Raw genomic sequence first — 27,886 nt, 5'->3', positions numbered from 1 at the left:
TGGTGGTTTTATGGCATTACATTCTGCCTAACCATACCTAACCACACCTACTACTCAAGTCATAATGTGTTTCTTAATACAATTTTCCCAATTTCAGTATATTGTAATGCAATAATTTTACTTAATTATCCTAACCTGTCAATCTTCTAAACTTTTTAAATAATTTTAAAAATGCAGCAGTGGAAAGAAGGGAGGGAGCAGACTCATCTATTATCTCAACTACTATACTTACAGTGGAGCTCTCGTGGCACAGTGGTTAAGAGCTATGGCTGCTAACCAAAAGGTTGGCAGTTTTAATCCACCATCCATTCCCTGGAAACCCTATAGGGCAGTTCTACTCTGTCATATAGGGTCACTATGAGTCAGGATTGACTCAGTGGTTTTGTTTTTTTGGTACGTAGAGTGGTATGCTGGTGCTGGTTCCTACCACACTCCAAAAAACTTGAGGATTCTTTTGAGTTCGGTTGTTAAATGTTCTTGTTGTCCTTACTTGCTTTGGAGTGAGCTGCGACTTATGGCGACCTTATATATGACAGAACGAAACAATCTTCATAATCATTGATATATTTGAGTCTGTTGTAGCTGTTGTTAAATGTTACCCATTGCTGTCGAGTCGATTCCAACTCATAGTGACCCTTTAGGGTGAAGTAGAACTGCCCCATAGGGTTTTAAGGCTGTAAGTCTTTACAGAAGCAGACTGCCACATCTTTATCCTGTGGAGCAGCTGGTGGATTTGAACCAATGACCTTTCGATGAGCAGCCGAGCATTTCAATTGCTGTGCCACCAGGGCTCCTTATGTTAAATGTTAGTAGCTTGAAATTGGTGGAAATACAGTATACAAATTGCCAAAAACTGCAGAATTGACAAATGCTACAAGTCAGAGCTTCCCCACCCCTTGCAAAGCCTACTGTTAAACGTTTACCAGCATACCACTGTCCAAACCCGCTGAAGTAGTGGCATTCTGCATAGAGAAAATACCTTAATGAGATCGATTATAATCTCACTGCTGTAAGAATGTCTGCCCATTTACTTCTCCATGTTCTTAAGTGTCTTTCCTTTAGGTTAATTTTTCTTATCCAGTCCTTCCTGGATATCTTTGATGTTTCCACAGAACTTCATTTGTGAAGATATGTCACTTTTAGGCATTCTTTTAAGAATTTTTTTACTTTTTCCTCTCCTTTATATTTCCCAGATTAAGAAGTATTGCAGTAAGTCTGGCTGATAGATAGGGATTTATTGTATTATTTTCTCCAATTTTGTGTATGCACAAAACTTTTCATAATTATAAAAAGAAGAAGCAAGTTGTAGCTTGTCCAAACCAGTCCTCACTGGGTACCCCAGTTGCATTTGCAATTCCATTATGATCCCTAAGATCTGAGATGATGTGATCATCGCTGTCCCCTCACTTGTCCTGTAGGAGTTACCTAATCCCCTATTTAGATTTAAGTGTTGCAACACCAACTTCTCCCCCTGAAAAACCCACAAGCAGTTTGTAGAATTAAATCATCTTCCCAAGAATTTAAATCTTCAAAGAGGACCACATCAGCTTAGGGTTCTTTCCTTTCAACTGAAACCACAAAAATACTGAAAAAATAAGTCTTAAAAAAAAAAATTCAGTAACAACAACATAAAACCCCAAAGTACAAAGAGTGCATAGATTAAAAGAAATCTGGAACAGTGAAGAAAAAAGAAGAAAAACTTAAAGAAAAAAAAAAAGAGGTCAGAAATAATATCAACAATGCTGGACATTGGAGGAATAGGGAGGGATGAGGGACAGAAGAATTACCAGTTAATCAAGGACTCAGGTTCTATCTATGGAAAAGAAAGGCTTAATATCAGACAAGAACAAGTTTTTTTTTTGTTTTTTTTTTTTTAATGTAGCGTATTTTCATGGAACACATAAAAGTTTGAGAAACTGAGAAACATAGAATTGACCCCATCCCAGCACATCAGTGAAGGAAAAAATAATTTAGAAATCAAATATAAAAAGAGGAATGATTTACAAATTCACAGCAACCCTATAGTACAGAGTAGAACTGCCCCATTGGGTTTCTAAGGCTGTAATCTTCATGGAAGCACCCTGCCGTATCTTTCTCCCTCAGGATGAGGTGGGTTCAAACTCCCAACCTTTCAGTTAGCCGCGGAGCTCTTAATCACTGTGCCACCAGGGCTCCTTTGTAGAACAGAAGGGTGGTAGAAAAGGTTGTTATGAAATTTTGTCAGTGAACCTGACAAGAGAAATACAAACCTCATCACTCTTCGTTCCAGGAAATTAGAAAATGAATGAAAATGAATCATCTACTTCCTTCATCTTATAAATTCGTGCTCTAGTAGTTAAGATTCCAGTCTATCTTGATTCCACAGAAATCAGTGTTTTTCATGTTCTTGGAAGGTGAGCACAGACACAATTGTTTGAAATGTCAATCAAGTTAGCAAGTATTTATTGAATGAATATCAAAATTATGCCCAGTATTTTGGGAGGTAAAAAAGAAATATGAATTAGTCATTATTTCTTAAATACCTTCACATAGTTCTCATTTTATGTTGATGTTTTGTATTGTTTTCTTTTCAAAGGATATTAAAGAATCACAAAACCACAGTGGCGAGCCTGTTGTGGATGACTACAAAAAGATGGGAACGCTTTTTGGCGAACTGAACAAAAGTCTTATCAACATGGGCTTCACGAGGTTGTATTTTGGAGAACGAATTGTGGAACCAGTAATAGTCATTTTCTTTTGGATTATGCTGTGGTTCCTTGGCATACAAGCCCTCGGACTAGTTGCTGTTCTTTGCCTTGTCATTATTTATGTGCAACAGTAAAACATGGCCGAATGAACTGCTGTTTGACGTTTGGTAGCCGTATTATGTAACTGATGAATTTATATATTTCACTGTATGAAAGTTAAAATTTTTTACCTTGTTTTAAATTGTGGGTTGGCTATTTTTTAATTAAACTTGTAAATGGATGTTGTCTAAAATTAAACTTTAACTCTTGATTACTATAGGGTTGACTATACAACTTGTAGCTTATTGAGAACTCTGGTTTCGTTACGATGGTATGTGTCCACTTTAGACACCTCTACTCCCACCCCAAATCTTAAATAACATCACCAAAAAGCAAGCAAGGAAAATAAAGGAAATGGAATTTAAATCAGTGAATATAAATTCTTATAGAAATCTCTAAAAAAATTATAAAAGAATGAAACAAGGAACTAAAAAAAAGTTTTCATTGGAGAACTGCTCTCCACTCACCCCCACTCTACCAAATAACTTCATATTATTTCAGAAATGCTTGGGTTTCCATTGTCCCTGCTCTATCCAAAACAATGCAAGTGGTAATTACCATACACTACCTTAATATTCCAATGAAAGTCAGTGAAGCTAGCCTGTTTTCTAAAGATTGAAAAAATATATATATATTTATTATTATTGCTGGGGAAATTTCCCAAGTTAAATGTAACTTTTTTATAAGGTAACACTTGGGCCTGGAATCACTTCAGTATACCATTTTAGGTTTTAGAGAATTTTGGTGCTACTTACTTCTTGTGAATTTTTTAATTCTCATGAGCCAGGTCCATAATTGGTTGCACTCTATGGTAATGCTATATTTTCTTATACCTAGCAAGCTGCATATTTTTTCCTAGAGAAACATTTTCAGTGTATTTTTTCCAGAAATTTACAATTTTATACTTCTTTTATAACAATTATTCTAAAATTTAAAACAATGTATTCCTATCTTGGCATGAATTTTTTTCCCAAAAATTGATTTATTTTATGGCTGAAATATTTTCTTATTCTTTTTTAAAAAATTAGCTCTTTTTTTTTTTAAAAAAAAACCTGTATTGGAAAATATAGTATTACAGTATAAAATCAAATGCTTAGATTTGGAATTTCACAGTCAATTTTAATAATATTACTTTAAAGCTAGAGCCAAGTAAGGAACTGGCTAGCCATATTACTAATGTGTCTCAATTCAGCACTTTGGGATCTTATATTGAAATAACGATTTTTTTAAAAAATACATTTTAAAAGTGAAAAACGGTCTACTTGATATTTGGGATTTTGTTAGAGAACCTAAAATCTTTACGTTTTCCTCTCAAAGATTCTGTATAGATGAAGGAGATGTAGCTAAGATAATGCAGTTAAATAGAGGAAAATGGGACAAAGGAGCATTCTATCTTTTGTAGCATGTTTATTATAGAGTGCTTATTATTCTACTGTGTAACATTTTTACCCAATTCTGTTTAAAAATTTTATTCTCTGAGTTCTCAGTGTCTTCTCGCTCTAAAGCACAAAATTAGTGAAAAACGTTAGACTTCAGTTTCTGGAATCAGATAATTCTAAACACAAATGCCAGCCAGAGGACACTAAAAAGTATTGTGTGTTTGTATAAATACAGGCCCTTTTAAAATTTGGCTTTTAAAAAAGAAAAGACTTTGTGTTATATCATTGTGTTTTTATTGCGTTTGCAATATTTTTCTAGTATTATGTACTCAGCCTAAGTGCAAGTTGTTTGAAAAGGTGTTTTCATTTGTGCATAGTAGAGTTGCAAGATTTTTAATGGAAGAGTGATGAGAATTTGTGTATCTGCATAAAATATTAATAAGTACATTCTTTTCTTAAGCTACCTAGAATTTTAATTTCCCTTTGGAATGCAAAAAGATATAGTGTGCATATTAACAACTAGGATTCCACCAGTGCCTAGTGTTGAAAATAGTTTTAAAGTAAGCTTTAACGGTAATTACTTAGTAAGCCATCAATACTATGTGTCTGCACACTCTGTTTAGGGTATGTGTTAAATTATATGAGGAAATGAGATATTTTGCTGCTATTCTTTCTGCACTGGTTAGTGCAGTGTACCATTAAATCATTGGCTTTGCTAGGGAAAAAACAAACTTTGCCTATTTGATGGAGATAAATTATTTCCTTTTACAAAATATATTAGAATGTAAATTATACTCATATCCTGAAACAGAAAGAAACCGGTAATTTCTTTGGTTCATGATATAAGGAATTGGATTGAAAATGATTCTCAGTCATTTCAATCTCAGATACAAGCCAATTTTAGACAATGTTATTAATTACAAGTATATAGAAGTTACAACACTAAGATTAAAAAAATTTTTTTTTTTTTTACTAATGGATACATCACCCATACTGTCAGCCCTCAATTAGAAGAAAAAGGATCAAGATCTACAAATTGACTACACATGGAATAAATCTGTTTTCCTTAAAGTAGAAACTCAATATTTTATAGAATTCAGTCCTCTCATATCTTAAACTGTCATATGCAGAGTATTTTCCTGTTCCCAACTACCATTCAGATCATTCTCAGTCCAGTAGTGTGCTGGAGTCAGTTTTCACTGGCTTGTAAGAACTAATTATACAGGTAGTCCTGGATTTACGACGTATTCCACTTACGACGAGCCGCACTTACGATCATTTGTTTTTTGTTTTTTGTGGTACATTTTATCCTTAGTACCATGTACTACATACGATGTTAAATATATCTGTAAATTTATATATAATGTTCCAACCCCCAAAGATCATGTTTATAAAGATACTGATAATAAAAGGCAATAATAATGAAAACTTAAAAAAAGAAATGAGATATTCAACTTACATCAGAACTGACTTACGACAGAGTCACAGAACAGAACCCCATCATAAGTTGGAGGCTACCTGTATTCATCTTTTCCCCCTATTCTGCCTTCAGTGAAATCAAGTTCTTAGTCTGAAATTGGCTATGGTGGGAGAATTTACACTACAGAAAATGGCCAATAGTACTAATTAAGGTTTATATTGCCAAACATTTACCAGTACACCACTATTTAACCACCCTAGAGGCCATGTTCCCATTTCTACTCATACAAAAAGAGAAGGGAAGAAAAGAAAACACTTTGTTTAATAAAGGGAGGCAGACGAGGTGAATCCCCATTCACCCATCAAAACTGCATTTCAACCTTTTTCATGTGGGGATTATGAGCCATGGTTGTCTTCTGACCATCATGTCTCTGTTTACTCACGTGTTTTGATCAGAGACTCTCTGCCTGTCACTGAGCTGCAAATCCATTCAAGACTGCCCAGAGGATCAGGAAATGAGAAACTGTTAAAGAATCATGGGGTGGGGGGCCAAATTACAGCTTAAGTAAACCCAAAAAGTAAATGTCTGTTTTAATGTAGAAAGCTTAATAGTGAATACTAAGTATCTAACAATCAAGGGCTAATTATTTGGTATGTAGACTATGTCCTAACTTATTTATTTTACAAATGTTTATTGATTTCAGGTTATTTAAAATTGACTTTTATTACCAATTTATGGCTTTACAAGGTGAAAGGAGAACAGAAGAATTCAAATAAGGCTATTTTATACCTGTTAGTATCTCTTAATTTTTTTTTTTTTTTTTTTTAGTATCTCTAGAAAAAACTTGGACAGGGAGAATATAAAATAATATACAAATTATGCTTGAAGATTCTTGGCAGACCTGGGATCTGTTGTAATTCCTATTTCTCTGGGCAACTCTCAGTTTGGGGTGTTCCTTGAGCTTCAGTTCAACAGCCTAGCCTGTTCTCTCATCTCTTCGCATATCACCTTGGACCATGTCATCACTCCCATGGCTTTAGTCACCATTTGCATACTAACAAGTACCCAATCTGCATTTCCAGCTCAGAGCACTGTACACAGTACATTCAATTGCTTGCCCAACATTTGCACTTTGATGTGCCATAGTACCTCAAATTCAGCATGTCCAAAAAGGAATTCAGCATCCTTCTCCCAAACCTTTCTTCTTTCTATGTGCCACATTTCAGCAAATGACACAGTCTTCTCCCCAGATGATCAAGCAGGAATTGTAGGTGACATCCTTGACTCTTATCTGTCCTGCCAAACAAAAAAACCAAATCTGTTGCCATTGAGTCAATTCCAACTCATGGTGACCTCATGTGTTACACAGCCGAACTGCTCCATAGGGTTTTCTTGGCTATAAGGCACATCACCAGGCCTTTCTTCCGTGGTGCTGCTGAGTGGATTCAAACCGCCAACTAGTAAGGTTAGTAAAAATAAAAAACCAAACCCATTTCCGTGGAGTCGATTCCGACTCATAGCAACCCTATAGGACAGAGTAGAATTGGCCCATAGGAGCGCCTGGTAGATTTGACCAGGCAGCCGTAGCTCTTAACCACTGTGCCGCCAGGGTTAGTACTGGAGTGCAAACTATTCGCACCATCCACTGCCCACATATAATCAACCACCAAGTCCTGTCTATTTTACTTCCTAAAAATTTCTCTAATCATTCCACTTCTTTCCATCCCAATAATCACAAAATTGGTTCAAACTACTATCATCTCACCTGGTTTGCTATCTCAGTGTTCTCCCTGCCTTCATTTGCCACATTATAGTCAGAGTGATCCTTCTAAAATATGACTCCAGTCTCCTCAACCTAAATCTTTTTAATGGCTTCCTGTTGCTATTATGGTCAGGTCCTTGTTCCTTAATATGTTTTACAAGGCCTCATCTTTCTATACTATTATACTCCCTTTCCAACGCTCAGCTATACTGAACTTTTTTTTTTTTTTCAGTTCATTGAAAAAGACATGCTTTCTCACTTCCATACCTCTCTACACGCTTTACCTTCTTTCTTCCACCCCTCACCACCAGACTGACCAACACCTGCACAGGCTTAAAGCCTCAACTTAGACATCGTGTCCTCCAGGAAAACTTCTGACACTTTTAAATCCAGTTTTGGTGCCTTGTGCTTTCTAAGAATCTTATACTTCTCTATCAGTATTTCCCACGCTTTATTGTTGGCTTCTTCCATTAGGCAATAGGCTCTACAAGGGCAGAGAACATGTCTATCTCATTCCTAATTGCATTATGAGTGTCTAACACATACTAGGTGTCTTAGTTTTCTAGTGTCTCTATAACAGAAATAGCACAAGTGGGTGGCTTTAACGAACGGAAATTTATTTTCTCACAGTTTAAGAGGCTAGAAGTCTGAATTCAGGGTGCTGACTCTAGGGGAAAGGTTTGTCTTTCTGTGGGCTCTGGAGGAGGGTCCTTGTCTCTTCAGCTTGTGCTTCTTGGTTACTTGGAGATTTCCACGTGTCTTGGCATCTATCTTACCCCATCTCCTTACTCCTTTGCTTCTTTAATCTCTTTTATATCTCAAAAGAGATTCACTCAAGACATACCCTGTACTAATCCTGTCTCAGTAACATAACAAAGACAACCATTCCCAAACGGGATTGTAACCACAGGCATTAGAATTTACAACTTATATTTTTGGAGGACACAATCCATAACACTAGGTGCTCAAAGTATTTGTCAAGTGAGTAAATAAACTTCATTTACCCAAGCTCTCCTTCTACTGTATGAGCAAAGAAAATCTAGAGCTGCTCGCACTTTGGATTTCTTTGACTCCAAAATTATTGTGTATAAAGAGAACGGATTTATATATGTTTTCATTTGTAAAGCTTATTCACTTTTAATGGAAGAATACTTCTATTATTTATATACACATACAGTATTGCTACTATACACTTACTGTTTTTTAGAATAAAATGTATTTTCAGTGTTGTCCTTCTGCTTCTCCAGAATACATACATATTTTACAATACATATGATCACAGATACTACCTAAATTTCATATTTTCTAGTATTTCTCAAAAGACCTTTGTCTATTAAATTTTAATTAAAAAAAAAAAAAACTCTGATGTTTTGAGTAAGAGTCCACAAGAATCTAAACTTGGTCTTTGAGTCCAGAATAAATTCACTACTAGAATGTCCTAGTAGTCCAAACCATATATGTTAAATAATATGTGTATAAAGTACTTTGTTATTCTTTCTAATAAAAAAAAAGTGGTTTTACAGTTCTACTTTCTGAGTCTCTCTTCTGATTCCCTATATTATGTTCTACTTATCAGTTAATTGCTGCCACATCAAGCTTGGAAATTGCTAAGGCAACAAAACACCAGAATAGAGCTTGTCTGTTTTCCTCATTCCTTATTGCTGGAGCAGGAAGCCAAAGCTGATGTGTATGGCTTCCCAGGCAATACAGTAGGAAAACTGCGGTCAAGATCAACCCCCACCTCCAAGCTGTATTTCTTCATCCTGTTGCCTTGACCATAGTGGAAGTTGTTGAATGAGCTCTGCAGAGGCTGTGAAGATCCAGAACATAGTCAATTTTATATTTATTAAATTTGAGTTGTCATCCTTTCAGCAATTAAAGTTTTATCATTTAACCTTTCAGCAACTTAATTAGTTGGAATTTTCCTTGCCAGTTTTCCAAAGCACCCTAGAACACAGTGACTTTTATCATAAGACTATGGACCTTTCTGTTATTGGTTCTCTGTATTATAAGAGGCCAGTTGATTTATACTTTTTAATGTGAGATTTTTAAAAACAGAAGAATGAAATTTCTATATATAATATGTATATTGATACCATGGTTGATTTAAGACATGATAATGAGAATTATTTTTCTGGGATGGGTAGATGTATAAAAACTCTATCTACTTTTGAGAGTATGTGCCATCTACTGAATGCCCTCTTGTCTGTTATGATTGCTTTTGTTATATGTTTCCCTGGTTTTAAGTGTATAATATTAAAAATATTCATGACTTTAGTGTTTAATGTATTTTCTATTTTAAAAGGCACATGAGTATATGTGTAAATGCAACATAAAATAAAAGCTAAGAAGAAACAACTACAAAAGGAAAATATACTCCCTGGATGTTGGTTTGGAATGATTAACTTAAATAAATTGGTTTTACACAAACCCTGATGATGATTTTTCATATAAAGTGAAGCATTTGTTTAATTGTTAGACCAATGACTTTCAAAGGCTTTAAGTTTGGTTTGGTTTAAGGGAACTCTTACAAGAATATCCACTATATGTAAACAATTGATTTTGCGGCAAGTTGAGTTCACTGGGAATCAGACTTTGAGCCTGCAGGAAGTTTATTAGGAGTGCTCTGGGCTCCAAACCTGTGAGGAAAGTCAAGGAAGCAGGACTGGGCAGGAGTTACTCAGTACAGTCAGAGCTAGGCCTCAGCTGACTCTTCGGGATCACTGAAGCTGGAATGGCCCTTCAGGGTTGACCTGTGTTGGGACAAGGCAGTTCTCTTCAGCCAAGAACAATTCTCAGAGACAACTGGCAGTTGGGGGTTGTCATCTAGCAGCACTCTCAGCATGTATCAGTAAATCCTTCCATTCTCCTGAAGACTTCATTCTTCTTTCACCTCACCCTCCATGGCTCCTGACACTTCCAAAAATCCCACTCTTCAGAGTACAGTGTAAAAATGATTAACTTAAGCCATAAACTCATTGGTCAAGATGGATTAAAAAAAAAAAAAAAAAATTGAAGGGCACAGCATTTAGCCTGTTGTGTTGTTCAGTTTCTCTTGTGAGATTCAGGTCTGCAATTATGGTAAAGCTTTAAGTGACTAAACAGTAGCCAATTAGGGTCCAACAAAGGCTTGGAAGTATTAGGACAGATGAACAAATGATTGACACAAAAGCCCATTGTTTAACACTCGGAGTAGGAAATACATGAGATTTTGTGTATATAAACCGCTTAGACCAACATTTAAGTTAATAAGTCCCTCAGATGGAACCTCACAAAACATTAGTACAAACTATTACCAGGATGTGTCTTAGGAGCTGGGTTGTTTCAAGCTTAGATGTAAATAAGACTCTCCAGAACTCTGATTTATGCTTTCTGACTCCTTTCCCAAGTTCCCAAAAGCACTTTTAATCATTACTCAGACTTTTGAAGCATGTGTGAAATAAGATTTTCAATGGCAAGAGCAATACTCACTTATAAAGAAAAAATATCTTCCCCTTCCTCTTCCCCAACACACTACTACAACTGATTTACGACTTGGACATTTGGCCCTAATCATAATTTTCCTATTTATTTTTAGCACAAAGGGTCTCAACAGCCAGATTTGGTAATTCAGTAGGCTCTTGAGAAGAGCTTTCTCCAAGCTTGGCTCAGAATGATTTTGGGCCCCTAAGAGTAATTTTAGCTGCTATTTTTATCTCTCAAATCTTAGGAGTGGGCAAGATCAAGCAAGACAGTGGCCCCAAGCCAATTATGTACCAGAACTATAACAGTGTTTAGGCATGATTTCCCTCTTTGGTTACAGGAACATATTAGAATAATGTTCAAACAAAATTCCAGATAAGAAGTTCTCTTTATGTCAAACCTGAATTTAAGACTTGGTTCTATATTATTTCCTATGTTTTATTTACTAACTCTGTAATATGTACCAATCATACTACATCTCTTTAAACTTCAATTCCCTCATCTGTAAAGTGGGGTAATTGTTGTGACTGAATAAACTATCAAACATCTTAGCACAGTGCCTTGCACATTGCAAGTTTCCATAAAAGCTAGCCATTATTATTAAACATTTACATATAAGAAAAGAGAGGACGTCCTTCACTATCCATGGAAAACTCATATATTTGGAGCCATAAAAGCTCTGATTATTTTATTGTTGGCAAAAGATAGGTAAATAGAATGAAATTCTATTACAGTGTTCTGTTCTCAATACTTTGTGATTGAAATCTTTATGAATTCTCTATATTAATTTTAACTATTAGTTCTTCTTCAACTAAAATGGTCGTAACAATAAGGAATGAAGATCCCAAAGAGTTGATTAACCGAAACAAAACGTGCTTTCTTTAAACATCTACTCACCACAATCCCATGCATTTTCTGTTGCCTCTATGCATGAGTAAACTTCAGTTTACTTAGGTCTTCTTTTCCCACATATTAGCATTGCACACAAAATTATGGATGGATTTCAAAATTTACAAAATGAAATCCTGAAATACTTAGTTTTACTCCATTGCCTAGACCAAGAGTATGATGATATGTTTATAGAATCACATGCAGTATCTTGCTTTGATTCCAAAGTGAAATATCAAACTAATTCATTGGTCTATATTATGTTTTAAATACACATTTTAAAATGTTTGACCAAGATATATATAATCATAACCAGTGTAACCCCTACTCAAAATGTATACCCTATATCAGCACCCTCATAAAAAAATCTAGTACATCCAAATATACATGGATACATTCTGTAAACAGGTAGGTGGTATAATCCAAAAAAGCTGATTAATATGCAGTATTTTAAAAAGTGGAAACCCTGGTGGCCTAGTGGTTAAGAGCTACAGCTGCTAACCAAAAGGTCGGCAGTTCAAATCCACCAGGCACTCCTTGGAAACCCTATGAGGCCGTTTTAATCTGTCCTGTAGGGTCACTATGCATTGGAATCAACTCGATGGCAGTGGGTTTGGTTTCTTTGGTTTCATTTTAAAAAGTATTATTAATATGTTCATAGAGCCTTATCTTTTTAGTGTGTAAAAACATGCTGAGAAGCATATTATGAAATTAATTAGTCTTTAACAAGTTTCAATTATTTTGTTCCATCCTGGGCTCCTCTTTCTTGTTTCATGTTCTTTCAAGTAATTCTTTCTACATGAGAAGTGAAAGTTTCTCAGATCAGATGTTTAAGGATATGAATATTTTATGATAAACTACAGCATATCTTTAGTGCCCTCTCTAAATGCTTTTCAAAACTGGTTCTCCCACATTTTCCTTAACTGTCCGTTTATGTCTGCAGATATTTTTATAAGATGCTCAAATAGAGTTAATGTTGGCCAAATATAGTTTTCCTCAGTTGGAAGAATCAAAGTTTTTTTTGTTTCATGTTTTAGCAAACATTTCTGGAGCTCCATACCTGGCTACCTGATCTTCACAATCACCTGTCTCTCATGAAAATGCACTGTGCTTTTCCTTCCCTTACCAGGTCCCTGACAGGCAAGTAGATGATAAAGGCGTCTTTCCACCAAACTGCCATGCAAAATCCCTAGGCTAACAAAGAAGACATTATTTTTACAATGCCAAAAAGATTTAGAAACTAAACGACATGGATTTTAATACGGATTTTAAATTACAGGCACCTTACTGACACTCTACTGATGCTAAATGGTGCTGCTCAGCTCCACCAAATCAAGTAAGACAAACTGCTAATGCAACTCCTTACAGATGACTCATTTCTCTTCTACAGTGACTGTCAGAAATGATCATATCAGGGAAAGGATAATAGTGAGTCCTCAAAGGATATCCAAACTTCGTATTTTGTGTCTACAGTTACCATCTAATCAGAGAGCAAGATTATTGTACCACCTCCCCAACTCCTCTATTTTTTCCTGATGCTTACTGCTCTTCTACTTGTATGCTCGGCCTTTTTCCTAGTAGAACTGTGTTTATCAATGCAAACTTATCTTCGGTGAAGGCCCAGAGAATGGACTAAGACAATGATTTCTGAAGTAGATTTGGAACCAACGATCATGTAGGTGTTGTTACCTACCATCTAGTTGGCCCTTAGCTCATGGTAACCCCTGTGTTGCAGAGTAGAACTGCTCCACAGGGTTTCTTTGGCTGTAATCTTTACAGAAGCAGTTCACCAGGCCTCTCTTCTGTGGAACCACTGGGTGGTTTTGAACTGCCAACCTTTAGGTTGTGCCACCCAGGCTCCTATAGCAAGACTGAAATGAAACTTTGTGAGACACCATCTGTTGCCAACTTTTTTCTTTAAATGCAGAACAAGTGACATCAGTATGAATTCATGTTTGCCTTAATATAAAGACATGGATAAATATAGAAGTAATTATAAATATGTGTGTATACACGGATTGGTATATACAGATGTATTTCCACCTTCAGTCTACTGAGAGGGCCTAGAAGCAACAACACTCACTAGCAACCAACCAACACACCTGTACCCAGATCTTTGTTTCTAATACTATTCTATAATTTTAAAAGGAACCAAGAATCCCTGGGGGGATGGATGATTCCAGGGCTGGGCAGGAATACACAAGAGTGGCCTGGAACATCTTATAGTGCCAGAAGGCAAGGAAGTGCTCAAAACAAACATCACATGATGCTGTGGTACAGGAGCCAATGGAAAGAGCTCCAAGGGACCAAATCTGTAACTATTTGAACAACAAAGTATATAAGATAGCATCGGATTGTAACTCAAAGTATAAAATTAATATCTGTGAGTCTATCCTAGTCTAATAGACATATCTCCTGTACAGAAGTATTCCAAATAATTTATGTAGGCCCTGCCCCCTCAAGGAGATAGCCCCTAACCATCCATCCCTAAATGCGGTCTGTGCATAGCGACTTCCTTACAAAGAGGACAGTATGGAAGGTGGGGAGGGGCAGTAACTTTACAGTGGAGAAGCTTGACAAATACCACCTCAGCCAGGATATCAAGCTTAACTTCATCAGTGAAAGGTCATGTTGACAGCATATACCCTTGATAGGATGTGATGAGAATGTCACTTTATCTCTGGGTCTTCTTTGCAAGAACCCATAAGTCCATTCTAGTCATGAGAAAAACATCAGAAAAACCCAAATTAAGGGTCATTCTGCAAAATGTCTGATCAGGACTCCTCAAAATTGTCAAGGTCATCAAAATGAGAAAAGACTGACAAACTGTCACCAACCAGTGGAGGCTAAGGAGACAAGATTAAATATAATGTGGTATCCTGACTGGGATCCTGGGACAGAAAAAGGGCATTAGGTAAAAACAGGAATTCTGAATAAAATATGGACTTTAATTAATAAAAATGTATCAATATTGGTACTATCTTTGCAATTTCTCTAAAACTCTTCTAAAATCAAAAGTTTATTAAAAAAATAACCTTAGCAAATTCCACTTGGATCCTTAGTTGTGTCAATTACTACACATTATCCCCTTTACTATAAATGTAATTTGTGTTATCTGACAGTTTTTTTAATATCTTCTCTATTTTTGCCTTGTTCTTCTATGTTATTTTATATCAGCAACATAAAATTCACATTAACTCATTCTCCTTTGAAAAATTATTGATCTGTAACTTTCCATGTGAGCACTTGATTAATGTTTACTAACTTTTCAGAGGAGGGGGAAAGACTAGGAATCTGAATTCCTAATACAAAGCGATTAGCTCATACCCAAGAGAGTCATTTCTCAAGTTTTACATATACTTTTATGTCAGTGGTTCCTGCTGGCTGTGGGGTCTTCAGCCTATCTATGAATACTAGGAAGCTCTCAGGATGCCTGCAAAATTTCTTGGAAGTAGGGGAGATATGACTGACAGAGTCTGCTGGCTCAGAGGTCCTGAAGAGCCTCACCACCATTGAGTGTTCTGATCTGCTTAGGACAGACCAAATTGGAACACAGTCTCCTACGCCCACCAACCCCCAAACACAACAGACTTGGTCTCAGAGCCAGCCTACCCATAAGAGAGTTCCCAGCTAGAACCATCTTAAAAAGACTTTCCAGGTTGATGTCAATGTGGCTCTGTGGCTTTAGAGGACCCTGGAGCAGAAGCATGTAGGGAAGGCCCTACAACTGAGCAATATCCCTTTGCATTCATACCTAACCATGGGGCATCTTCAATATACCCACATATCATTTAGCAGCCCTTCTCAGGAAGAAATAATAGGTGTTGCATACTCTCTGGAGTGTAAGGCTTTACAAGGTTTGATAGCTACTTGTGACAGCAACACCTGTTTTCTTCTCATTAAAAGATCTCCTGTTTCATGAGATTTTAAAAACATGTCTTCCTCAGTATCTCTCGTATAGTCTCTATCATTTTTTTTGAAGGTTATGGAGAATGTCTGTACATTTAACAGTTGACATAATAGACAAAAAAGAATTGCACTTGCAGCCTATTCTTGATGTCTGCTTGATGGGCAGTGTTTCGTTCTTTTGTACATAGGGTCGCTATGAGTCAGAACAGACTTGACGGCATCTAACAACAACAGCTCTCCAGGAATCACAGTGGGCCTTGGTTTCCCTATTCGTAAATGCCAATTGAATCGAACTCACTAGGAGGTAAAATATATTATCGAATGATGTTTATAAAACATTTTGACCTGGGCTAAATATATATACTTATATTTATTATGAATATTTGTTATATTTTTAATTTTACATACATTCATTTTACAGTAGACATAGTAAAGTGTTTACAATGGTAATCTCTGAGTGGGGAACATATTTTTTTCTTATTTTATCATTTTTGCTTATCAGTATTTTTTTCTGCAATGCAGTACATATAGATATTGTACTAGAACAATAAAAGGTGGTTGTTTTTAATCAATGCTAAATTCAGTGCATTAAATTTCTGTACCTACTACTTGCTCCCTACCTGGCAGAAAAGTGTTCTGTTTTTATTTTTAAAAGGCTAATCTAGTAAATGAAATATAAAAGAGCTTCAAAAATACATAGTAAGAATGTTAGTAAGCTGAGTTTCTACTAATAAATAAAATGCTTCTCAAGACTTCCCATGAGAGGTTGGCCTTCAAGATGGAAATTTCCAAACTATTTTCATTTCCTCCCATAAAAACTGCATGAGTGGTCAGGCCTGGTCACAGGTGGGGAAGCTTGGTGATGCCTGAATTACAAGAAGGATAATGAAGGCCCAGATGCTGAGGTGTTTTCTTTAGATGCACCTGGGTCTGTGGGGGCCTGAAGTGCTCCAAAGGCAATGTCATAATTGGTTGTTAGGAAAATGAGCTTAATGTCACGGAAAGGTCAGTGCTAACAATGAAAACTATTTAAACTGAGAACTTCTTATCCCTACCAGTTACCTTGAATCTAATCTTTATTATAGTTATTTGTTCAACTGTTTGCATACCAGGGATCAATAATGAAAAATTTTCAGAAAGTTCTCTACCTCTGCAGCTCTTCACTGCGAACATAACAGAAAGCTAGGGTGGAGAGGAATAATTCCAAACCAGAGCCACAAAGTTCCTTCCGAAGCTCATTTGGGTCATCTGCTGAAGCAGCCATGTCTTTTCCCTCAAATTGACAAAAATGCCTATTTTAGTCTCACTGACCAAATAAACAGTGGGGCCAAATTCTTATTTCTTAAATCTTAATTCTTCCCTCTGTGATAACTCAACACACCTTGCAGACCAACTCAACTGGGCTTTGCCACATTCTGGGTAGCCAGGGAGCTGAATGTAGTGACTGAGACTAAATAATTTGGCCCACCTCTCAAGTGATTTACTCAAGTCTCAGGCTATTGTCTATTCTTTAAGCCCCATCACTGCTTTCCTCATTATCTTTCATGTAAACTGGTGTAGCACTTACTTAAACGCTGCAAAAATAAAAAATAAGTTTAAAAACAGATTTTAAGGTTTTTATTGCTTTTTTACACTGTTTTCCCAAAACAACAGTCAAAGCACAAACTTCTTACCTATTTGTTAGTCAGACATTTGCAACAGGGAGGAGAAGCCTTCGGGAAGCAGTTTGTGACTTGGCATTTGTTTTCTGTACTGGATTTTGTTTTGTTTCATTGTTTATTTTTGGGGCAACTTTTAGAGGTCTGCTTTTTTTCTGTTGAATCACTCAATCCACATACTTATCAAACACCTACTATCTGTGCAGGGGAGCCCTGGTGGCACGGCGGTTAACCATTCAGCTGCTAACCAAAATGCTGGCAATTCAAATCCACTAGCCACTCCTTGGAAACCCAATGGGGCAGTTCTACTCCATCCTGCAGGGTTGCTATGAGTTGGAATCTACTCAGCAACAGTGGGTTTGTTTTGTTTGTTTGTTTATCTGTACAGGAAAGAGTCCCTTGGTGTTGGCTGCTAACTGAAAGGTTGGGGGTTCTGGTCCCCCCAAGGATGCTTTGGAAGAAAGGTCTGGTGATCTACTTCAAAAAAAAATCAGCTATTGAAAACCCTATGGAGCACAGTTCTACTCTGACACACATGAATTGACATGAGTTGGGATCAACTTGATGGCAACTGGTTTGGTTATCTGTACAGGCATTGCAGGCTACAAGAAATACAAGCTAGCTGAAGAAATTGGAAATAAATGTGAAAATGTTAATAGTAGCAACAAGAGATAAAAGTGGGTTATAATACCCATTTAGTAGTTAGGAATGATAAATTTAGACTACTTTTCCATATTAAATGATAACATTTGAGCATCAGGTTGTATAGAATTATGCATTAGAGAAATTCTGATTTTAATGGATGTTTTTATCTACCTGTGACCACATTCTGTTTCTTTCTATAGGAAAATAAAATACATCCTGAGGACATCCAAGATGGCAATTCACACCACTCTATAGTGTTCCTCCTTCCTCTCCACCATGACAGCCTACAGGCTCCCTCTGAGCTAGCTGTACTTTCCTTGAGCACACAAGGAAGAGAGCCATAGGAAAGTCACTGAGAGCAATTTCAGGTCATCTGTACCCCTGGCATTTGCACAACCATCTCTACTGGTCCCACATCATTGTGGCAAGAGGGCCAACTATGAAAATGGCATCTCCCAGAATTCAAGCCAGGAGTGGACTACTTCAATCCTTGGGCCTCCACTTTACATGGGGGAGATGGTCTTACCAACTTTGTACAGGAAACTTTGAGGGAAGGGCTTAGCAACAGAAGATCATCGCTTTCCTCCCCCAAGTAAATCATTGATTCCCATGAGGAACATTTACTTCTCATCTGTTTTGGATTGAATCGTGCCCCGCAAAAATGTGTTGTAATTCTTGACCTTTATGTCTGTGGTTCACTTGATATCCCGTCAGATTCTGTAGCCTTGCTTTTCACCAATGCCTTTAGCACAAATTGGCCTTCTTTCTTCAATGTCATCAAAGCTCGATCATAAGCTACTTTCTAAAATAGTTGAATGTTGACCAATTCTTTTTGGTACAGTGACTCTGTGTATTTCTTCCATATTCTTTTGGAATACCAGTTGAGATGTTTCAACAAATGGATGCAGCACTAGAGGTGCTCACTCATCTGTGCCAATAAGTTTATAAGGCAGCTACCTGGCCAACCTACTGGAAGAGATCCATATTTGTGCCCATTCCAAAGAAAGGTGATGAAACAGAATGTGGAAACTAATCACTATTACCACACACAAGTAAAATTTTGCTGAAGATAATTAAAAAATGGTTGCAGCAGTACATCCACAGAGAACTGCTAGAAAGTCAAGCCAGATTCAGAAGAGGACATGGAATGAGGGATATCATTGTTGATGTCAGATGGATCTTGGCTGAAAGCAGAGAATACCAGAAAGATGTTTACCTGTGTTTTATTGACTATGCAAAGGCATTCGACTCTGTGAATCGTAACAAATCATGGATAACATTACAAAGAATGGGGATCCCAGAACACTTAATTGTGTTCAAGTAGAACCTGTACATAGACCAAGAGTCAGTCGTTTGAACAAAACAAGGGGATATTGCATGGTTTAAAATCAGGAAAGGAGTACATCAGGGTTGTATCTTTTCACAATGCTTATTCAATCTGTATGCTGAGCAAATAATCTCAGAAGCTGGACCATATGAAGAAGAACATGGCATCAGGATTGGAGGAAGACTCATTAACAACCTGTGACATGCGGATGACACAGCCTTGCTTGCTGAAAATCAAGAAGACTTGAAACACTTACTGATGAAGATCAAAGACTTCAGTATGGATTACACCTCAACATAAAACCAAAAAAAAAAAAAAAAAAATCCAGTGCCATCGAGTCGATTCTGACTCATAGCGACCCTATAGGACAGAGTAGAACTGCCCCATAGAGTTTCCAAGGAGCACCTGGTAGATTTTAACTGCCGGGATGCTTTGGTTAGCAGCTGTAGCACTTAACCACTATGTCACCAGGGTTTCCACCTCAACATAAAGAAAACAAAAGTCCTCGCAACTGGACCAATAAGCAACGTCACGATAAATGGAGAAAAGATTGAAGGTGTCAAGGATTTCATTTTACTTGCATCCACAATCAATGCCCATGAAAGCAGTAATCAGTAAATCAAACGATATATTGCATTGGACAAATCTGCTGCAAAAGACCTCTTTAAAGTGTTTAAAAGCAAAGATATCGCTTTGAGGACTAAGGTGTGCCTGACCTAAGCCATAGTATTTTCAATCTCCTCAATGCATGAGAAAGCTGGACAACGAATGAAGGAAGACTGAAGAAGAATTGATGCCTTTGAATTATGGTGTTGGTGAAGAATATTGAATATAATCATGGACTGCCAGAAGAATAAACAAATCTGCCTTGGAAGAAGTACGCCAAAGTGCTCCTTGGAAGTGAGGATGGCAGAACTTCAATTCACTTACTTTGGACATGTTATCAGAAGGCTGGAGAAGGACACCATGCTGAGCAGAGGGTCAGTGAAAAAGAGGAAGCCCCAATGAGATAGATTGACACAAAGGCTGCAACAATGGGCTCAGGCATAGCAACGATTGTAAGGATGGTACAGGACCAGACAGTGTTTCGTTCTGTTGTACATAGGGTCGCTATGAGTCGGACTACATAACATAACAATGACATGCCTGTAGTTTTAATCCCATTTGGGAGTGGGTTGTCTTTGTTATGTTAATGAGGCAGGATTAGCGTAAAAGATATTAAACAAGCGAGAGAAGCAGAGATAGAGCAAGACAGATGCCAAGACGCAAAAAGATCATCCATGAGCAAAAGCTCAAAAAATACAAGGACCTTCTTCCAGAGCCAATAGAGAGAGAAAGCCTTCCTCTAGAGCCAGCGCCCTAAATTCAGACTTCTAGACACCTTAACCGTGAGAAAACAAATTTCTGCCTGTCAAAGCCATCCACTTGGGGTATTTCTGTTACACTAGAACTAGATAACTAAGACATCATCTAAGTGCTACCATGTCCCCCTCTGCTTAGTAGAAAATAGCAACCAAGTCTCTTACCAGAACACTTCTCGTCCCACAGTAGCATAGGCAGAACAGCACAAGGCCTTACCCCCCTAGGTTGTCCAAAGACAGAGGCTCTAGAAGCTGGATGAACTTCTGAGATCCCTTTGCTAAGAGTTGCAACTTTCCTCCTTGATGGCACTAGCCTTGGTCTCTCCCCCTACTACTGAAAGTCAGAGTTTTGGCTGTTCTCCCAGGCACTTCTGGAACTAAGAACCTGGGGCTGTGGGAGGAGATTCTATTGCTCTCCTCACTTGGACTGGGAGACTCAGGGTGCACAGCATCTGCATTTGGTTATTGTGTGAGCCCAGAACCACTCAGATTCAGAGATCTGCATAAATCAGGGCAGAGCGTGGACTCTAGAACAAAACAGACCCAGGTTTAAATCTTAGCCTCTCTAGTTCCTAATTTCTAACCTCTCATCTTAGTTTTCTCAACTACGCATAATACCTTTTTGAAATATTCTGAGGACTACAGGTAATGAGCCTGGCTTATTATAAATGCCCAATACCAGAAAAAAAAAAAAAAAAACCTGTTGCCATCAAGTCAATTCTAACTCATAGTGACCCTACAGGACAGAGCAGAATTGCCCTGTAGAGATTCCAAGGAGCACCTGGTGGATTCGAACTGCCGACCTTTTAGTTAGCAGCCATAGCCCTCAATTACCTCACCGCTACCCACTACCCATTGCTGTTAAGTCGATTCTGACTCACAGCGACCCTATAGGACAGGGTAGAACTGCCCCATAAAGTTTCCAAGGAGCAGCTGGTGGATTTGAACTAGTGACCTTTTGGTTAGCAACCATAGCTCTTAACCACTCCACCACAAGGGTTTCCACTACGCCACTAGGATTTCCTAAATGCCTAATAAAAGATGGCTATTATTTTCAGTCCTTGTTTTATTTGCTTATGTCTCTATATTTTTTTTATATATTTACATTTGATGTTTTCTAGCACCTTCCAGCTCAGCAGGATGGGGCTGGGCCCTTACCAATCAGTTCTGACTTAATTTTGTCAGGGAGGGAGATTAAGAGTATATTCTTCCATTTCAGAGTCACAGACACAAGAATTCCAGTGGGGCATTATCGCGTGCTACATGCTAGTGAGCCATCAAAGACAGGCAAAGGAACACAGTGAACTGGAATTTGTCTTCAGTGCTCTTCTGCCAATCCATGTCTTTAACTTAGTCTTTTGCCTTGCTTTGACATTAATCATCATGCCTCTCTCCCCTAGAGATTTTTCTTTCTCGTCCTATGGGTCTTTTTAAAATCACAGCCTTACAAGTTAAAACGGGCTTTGGAGACTATCGAGTCTAGCTGTGTCATTTCAAAAGTGAGAAAACTTAAGTTTCAGATTACCAAAATAACTCACCCAAGTGAACTGAGTTCCTTCATGCCAGCCTCGGGATTAGCACCCAAGTCACAAGGTTCTAGTCACATGCTTTTTTCATGCCTCCTTGCTGCCTCCATCTTACAGCTGAAGTAAAACCACCAAAGGGAAAAATGTCTACAACTCAGTGGTATACTTTGGGAGTTTAATTTCTTTTTTAATATACAGGACAAAGATGATAGATATGTTAAATATTTCTTTAGGTGTAATAATTAAGATGATATTTTGTTAATAGCTTACCAATATACAATTATTAAAATTGCAATAAGCATTTAAATGCAGTAAGTCTTTTTAAAATCCAGAGAGTAAACAACTCAGTAATTCATGCAAGAAATTTGATTTTCTCTGACACCATCCCAGACGATCAGATATTACAGAACAAAACCAAAGTAAGTAAAACTGTCACAATGAGATTGATTTTGTGGGTAAAAATCCTCCTCTTTTGAAAGAATGAAATGATAATTTTTTTTTTTTAAAGGAAAGAAAGGAAATAGAAAATGCTTACTTATTTCAGGATCTAAAATACTTCTTCAGAAAGATTCCACAGTGAAGTATCAGCAACATATTCCAAAAAGCCAGATTTATTATTAATTCAACCAAAAGACAGAAACATCCCCAGTTTTTTTCTATATATTTGTAGGATATATATTAAAATAGTGAAATTGTTAAAGCTTATGCCCCCCAGAAAATGTTAACAGTATTTCACAGTGAGGAAAATGATGTTCGTCCATTTTCAGCTAAGGCCCAGTGAAGAAATTACTCATTCTGCCAAAAGAAACAGAGTTGAAAATACCTTCTCCAGTCCCCACAGAGGTCCAAAATAGTGCACTCAGAACAAAACTTAAGGGAGCCGTGAAAGTTAAGACATTCCTTTGTATAAGAACTAGGGACATTTTACAGAGCATATTGTAGAAGCAAACTTTCTTAGGAATCTCATTTATAAAAACTCAATACCTAAGTAAATTTGGGATATATGCAAACAGACAGATAACTCTGCAAAATATTAGACAAAGAATAGGATCAACAGAAGTGGAGCTGCACAAAAAGAAAAAGAAATCATATTGGACCAGAAAAGGAACCATTGTCTTGAACCATCCGAGATTTAAGATTGTTGCCGTTACCTTAAAGAGGAGGAATTTAAAGTGAATATAAATGGTGTGAGTGTGTGTGTGTGTAATAGCTCTTAAAGATTATACCAGAGGTTAGTAATAGAGGTTGCTTCTGGATAGGAAAAATAGAAGACAGAGGAGAAAGAAAGACTTGCATTTCACTGTATACCATTTTGTACTTTGCGATTTTGTTCTATTCGTTTGTATTATCTGGTTAAAAAAACAAAGTAAATATTTTTAAAATGTGTATAACAACATCTAAAAGGATTCATACCAAAATGGTAATAGTGGTTATTTCTGAAAAGTAGCGAGAATGGCTGATTTTTTCTTTTTGTATTTTCAATTTTTTACAACAAATGTTATTAATTTTATAAACAGGAAAACGTACATTTAAAATTCTTCTGTAAAAACACAGAAAAACAATGAATAACTGTACTTGTTTGAATGGTACCTCCTCTCCCCCAAGTTCCAGCCAGAACTTCAGAGTGCAACTTTATTTGGAAATAGGGGCTTTGCGGATGTAATTAGTTAAGGATCTCCGATAAAACCATGCAGGAATTTGGGTAAGCACTAAATCTAATACCTGGTGTCCCTATAAGAAGAGAGAACACGGAGATGTGCACAGACACAGTAGAGGCAGAGACACAGAGAAGGCAGTGAAGACAGAGGCAGAGATCGGAGTTACGCTGCCACAATCCGAGGATAGCCAACAACCACCAGAGGATCAGAGGAAGGAATGGGACAGCTTCTCCCTCTGAACCTCCAAGAGGAAGCAATCCTGCCCATGCCTTAATTTCAGACTCCATGGGTTAGCCTCCATAACTGTGAGATAATAGATCTCTGTGGTTTTAAGACACTCAGTGTGTGGTACTCTGTTACAGCAGCCCTCAGAAACTAACATAATATCCAATGAGCCAAACGAAATAAAATAAGTGATCTCAGTTTACCCATTGTATAGTATTAGTTGTTGCATATAATTTTACTTAAGTTAACAACATAGAAAACTGAGTATAATTTTCATTACATAGTATTCAGATATTTCCGACCATTATCTTTTGTTGTTTGCAAAATTCCACAATTTAAGGAACTCTTCAAGCACCTGTGAAGTACAAGACTGGATAAGCAACACTCCTGACATGCTTGATATAATGAATTTCTTGTATTACATACTCAAGACTGTCCCTAGAGAAGTGAATACAGCTAAGATCAGTTGTTGTTGTTAGATGCCGTCAAGTCAGTTCTGACTCGTAACCACCCTATAGAACAGAGCAGAACTGCTCCGATAGAGTTCCCACGGAGCGTTGGTGGATTTGAACTGCCAGCTTTTTGGTTAGCAGCCAAGCTCTCAACTACCAGGAGCAATATACAAATGATAATTTCAAACACAATTTATCTTATAAAATTTTTATACCTAATAAGGTTTTGGATTGATAGATGGCATGAGATAGTTTATAAAATTTTCATTATGACATTTCTCCAAAGAAGATATCCAAATGGACAATAAGCAGATGGAAAAATGCTCAACATCGTTAGTCACCAGGGAAGTACAAATATCAGAGTCACAATGAGGTACTACCTCATACACGGTAGGATAGTTGGCAATAATGTGGAGAAATTGGAACTCTTTAACATTGTTGGTGGGAATGTAAAATGGCACAGCTGCTTTGGAAACAGGTTGGCGGCTCCTCAAAAAATTCAACATAGACCCATCAGTTCCACTTTTACAACTATACTCAAAAGAAATGTAAATATACCTCCACACAAAAACTTGTACATGATGTTCATAGCAGCATTATTCATAGTAACCAAAAAGTGGAAACAACCCGAACGTCCACCAGCTGATGAATGAGTGAACAAAATGTCATATATCCATATAACCATACAATGGAATATTACATAGCCCTGGTGGCACAGTGGTTAAAAGCTTGGCTGCTTTTAAGACCCCAGGCACTATGCAACAAACTAGGAGGCAGAACAGAAGCGCTAAACACAATATTAGGTCAATTAGCTAGGATGTGCCATGAAACCATGACCCTAAACCTCCAAGCCAAGAAACCAAATCCCAGGAGGTGTTTGTTTTTACATAGGCAGCCTCAGCAGCTGCTCTTTTGTTGTTGCTGTTGTTTTAAATATATCTATTACACATTTTCCAATTCAACTTTTAAAAAGTATACAGCTTATTGATACTAGTTATATTAATCAGCTATGCAATCCTTACCCTTAAAAAAAAAAAAAATTTGAATTTTCCATCAGTGCTCCATAAGCAATAGCATTCGTTTTCCCCCTTCCGCCTGGCCCTGGTGTACATTAATAAACTTTGGTCTCTATACTTTGCCTGTTCTTGTCTTTTTATATAAGTGAGGTCATATAATATTTGTTCTTTTCTGGTTAACTTTTTTCACACAGCATAATGTCTTCAAGTTCCATCCATGTTGTAACATATATCAGGACTTCTTTTCTCCTAGTGGCTGAGTAGTATTCCACTGTATGTATTTACATTTTGTTTGGCCATTCATCCATTGATGAGCATTTAGGTTGTTTCCATCTTTTGGTTATTGTAAGTAGTACTGCAATGAATATTGATCTACATATGTCTATTTGCGGTGCTGCTTTCAAGTCCCTTGAATATATTCCTAGTTTTATGGAATTTCTGGGTCATACTCAATTAAAATTTTTAAAATTTCATTATGAGCTGTATACTGAAGGTCAGGGTACCAATCTGGTCAAGGTTCTTGGCCCATGAACATCAGAGTGATGGGGGCTGATTCTTTGGTAGACCATAGTGTTACCATTGCTCATTTAATAGCATATTAAAACCAATAAAATGCAGGCTATATGTAAAATCTGTGCAGGGATATGCTAATTCTTAAATTTTACTTTGGAATCCATCACCAAAGAAAGGTAACATGACACAAAAATAAAAGCAAATTTGCTTTTTCACAGACTTTTATTTTAATAGCATGATAAAAATACTTCTGTTTATATTTAGAATTTTTATTATCAAGCGTGAATTAAAACACAGTGAAAACTGACAACATGGCCTAAAATATCAAATTAGATTCCTTACAGCAAGTGAGCAAGTGTTGCGCATCTTATATCAATATGACCACGTTCTGACTTGTAATACACCTAAATGTATATTCTTTTATATTTACACACAGATTAAGCAAACTGTATTTTAATTACTAAACATTACTGAGTGATTTTAAAATTAGAACTTTTTTAATGTTGAAAATATACTGTAGTTATTAAATTTCTATATATTATTGACATTTCATTGAAAGCATAAATCCTCTTGTTTTTTCTCTTATATTAGCAAATAACCAAGTAATTTATCTAATTATTTGGTTATTTGCTAATCTAATACGGTAACAGGAATAAAATTACTAATAACAATTCTCAAACCCTCATTTTTGTCTTCCTCTCCAAAACACATAGAGTACTCATAGTCTTATTTTAAAGTGTTAATTAAAATTTTATTTATTTAGAATTTCAGTAGGAAATTTTCATACCAATAAAGTAGACTTTGTCTTATAACCTCGAGTTAGTTATCCACTGCTGCATAACAAAGTTACTCAAATCACAGTGACTTAAAACAACAAACATTTATTATCTCACACTTCCTGTGGGTCAAGAATGTAAGAGCAGCTTAGTTGTGTGGCTCTAGTTCAGAAGTTTTCATGAAGCTGTTGTCAAAATATTAGCTGGAGCAGCAGTCATCTGAAGGCTTGACTGAGGCTAGAGGACCCACTTTTATGATGGCTCAAATAAGTGGATGTCGGCTATTGGCCTCGGTTCCTCCCTGTACATAGAGCTGCTTGATGTGTCCTTGCAATATGTCATCTGGCTTCCCTCAGAGCCAGTGATCCAAGAGAGAGAGAGCACAAGGCTTTTTATGACCTCATCTTGGAAGTTATGCATCATTGCATCCAACCTAGTCTATTCATTACAGGTGATTCGCTAAGTTCAGCCTTAGAGAGGAATTAGGCCCCACCTTTAAAAGGGAGGAATGTAAAAGTATTTGGACACTATTTAAATCAACAAAAACACTTTTCAAATTCAGTTGGTCAGCATGAATGCAGTTAATGCATTAAAAACAAATCTCATGTGGAGGCGGAGCCAAGATGGTGGAATAGACAGATGCTACCAGCGACCCCTCTTTAAACCAAAGACCTGAAAAAAAGAGTGAAACGAGTATATTTATGACAAGCTAGGAGCCCTAAGCATCAAAGTCAAGCTTACAAAACGAACAAAGGGGCACGGGGAGGAAGAGACAGTTGAGAATCAGAGAGGAGTTACCGGACCTGGGAGCCATCAGGCCAAACTGACAAAAGAAAAACAGGAGAGGGAGCAAATAACCCGAATAAGAAACGAGATGGGTGATATTACAACCGACCCAACTGAGATTAAAAGAATCATATCAGGTTACTATGAAAAATTGTACTCTAACAAATTTGAAACCCTAGAAGAAACCTAGAAAACACCTAGGAAGTGTTTTCGTTCTCATTGGATTCTATGAATTTCTTTATTCCTAGAAACACGCTAGCTACCTAAACTAACACCAACAGAGGTAAAACAACGAAATAGACCCATAACAAAAGAAGAGATTGAAAAGGTAATCAAA

General features: G+C 37.0%; 1 protein-coding gene across 1 annotated transcript in view; it reads left to right on the top strand.

Annotated features, from left to right (window-relative positions):
- FAM241A (family with sequence similarity 241 member A) overlaps positions 1-24,219 on the top strand; it is a 61,300-nt gene extending 37,081 nt beyond the window's left edge. Inside the window, exon 2 of the mRNA XM_003410400.3 lies at positions 2,576-24,219. Coding sequence (XP_003410448.1) covers positions 2,576-2,821 — 246 coding nt within the window. The 3' untranslated portion in view covers positions 2,822-24,219. The remainder of the gene's footprint in view (positions 1-2,575) is intronic.
- Positions 24,220-27,886: the final 3,667 nt, after the last annotated feature.

Source organism: Loxodonta africana, chromosome 5 (assembly GCF_030014295.1).
Source record: "Loxodonta africana isolate mLoxAfr1 chromosome 5, mLoxAfr1.hap2, whole genome shotgun sequence".
NCBI lineage: Eukaryota > Metazoa > Chordata > Mammalia > Proboscidea > Elephantidae > Loxodonta > Loxodonta africana.
The sequence above is the reverse complement of the archived record's forward strand: the minus strand, read 5'-3'. Positions and strand labels throughout refer to the sequence as shown.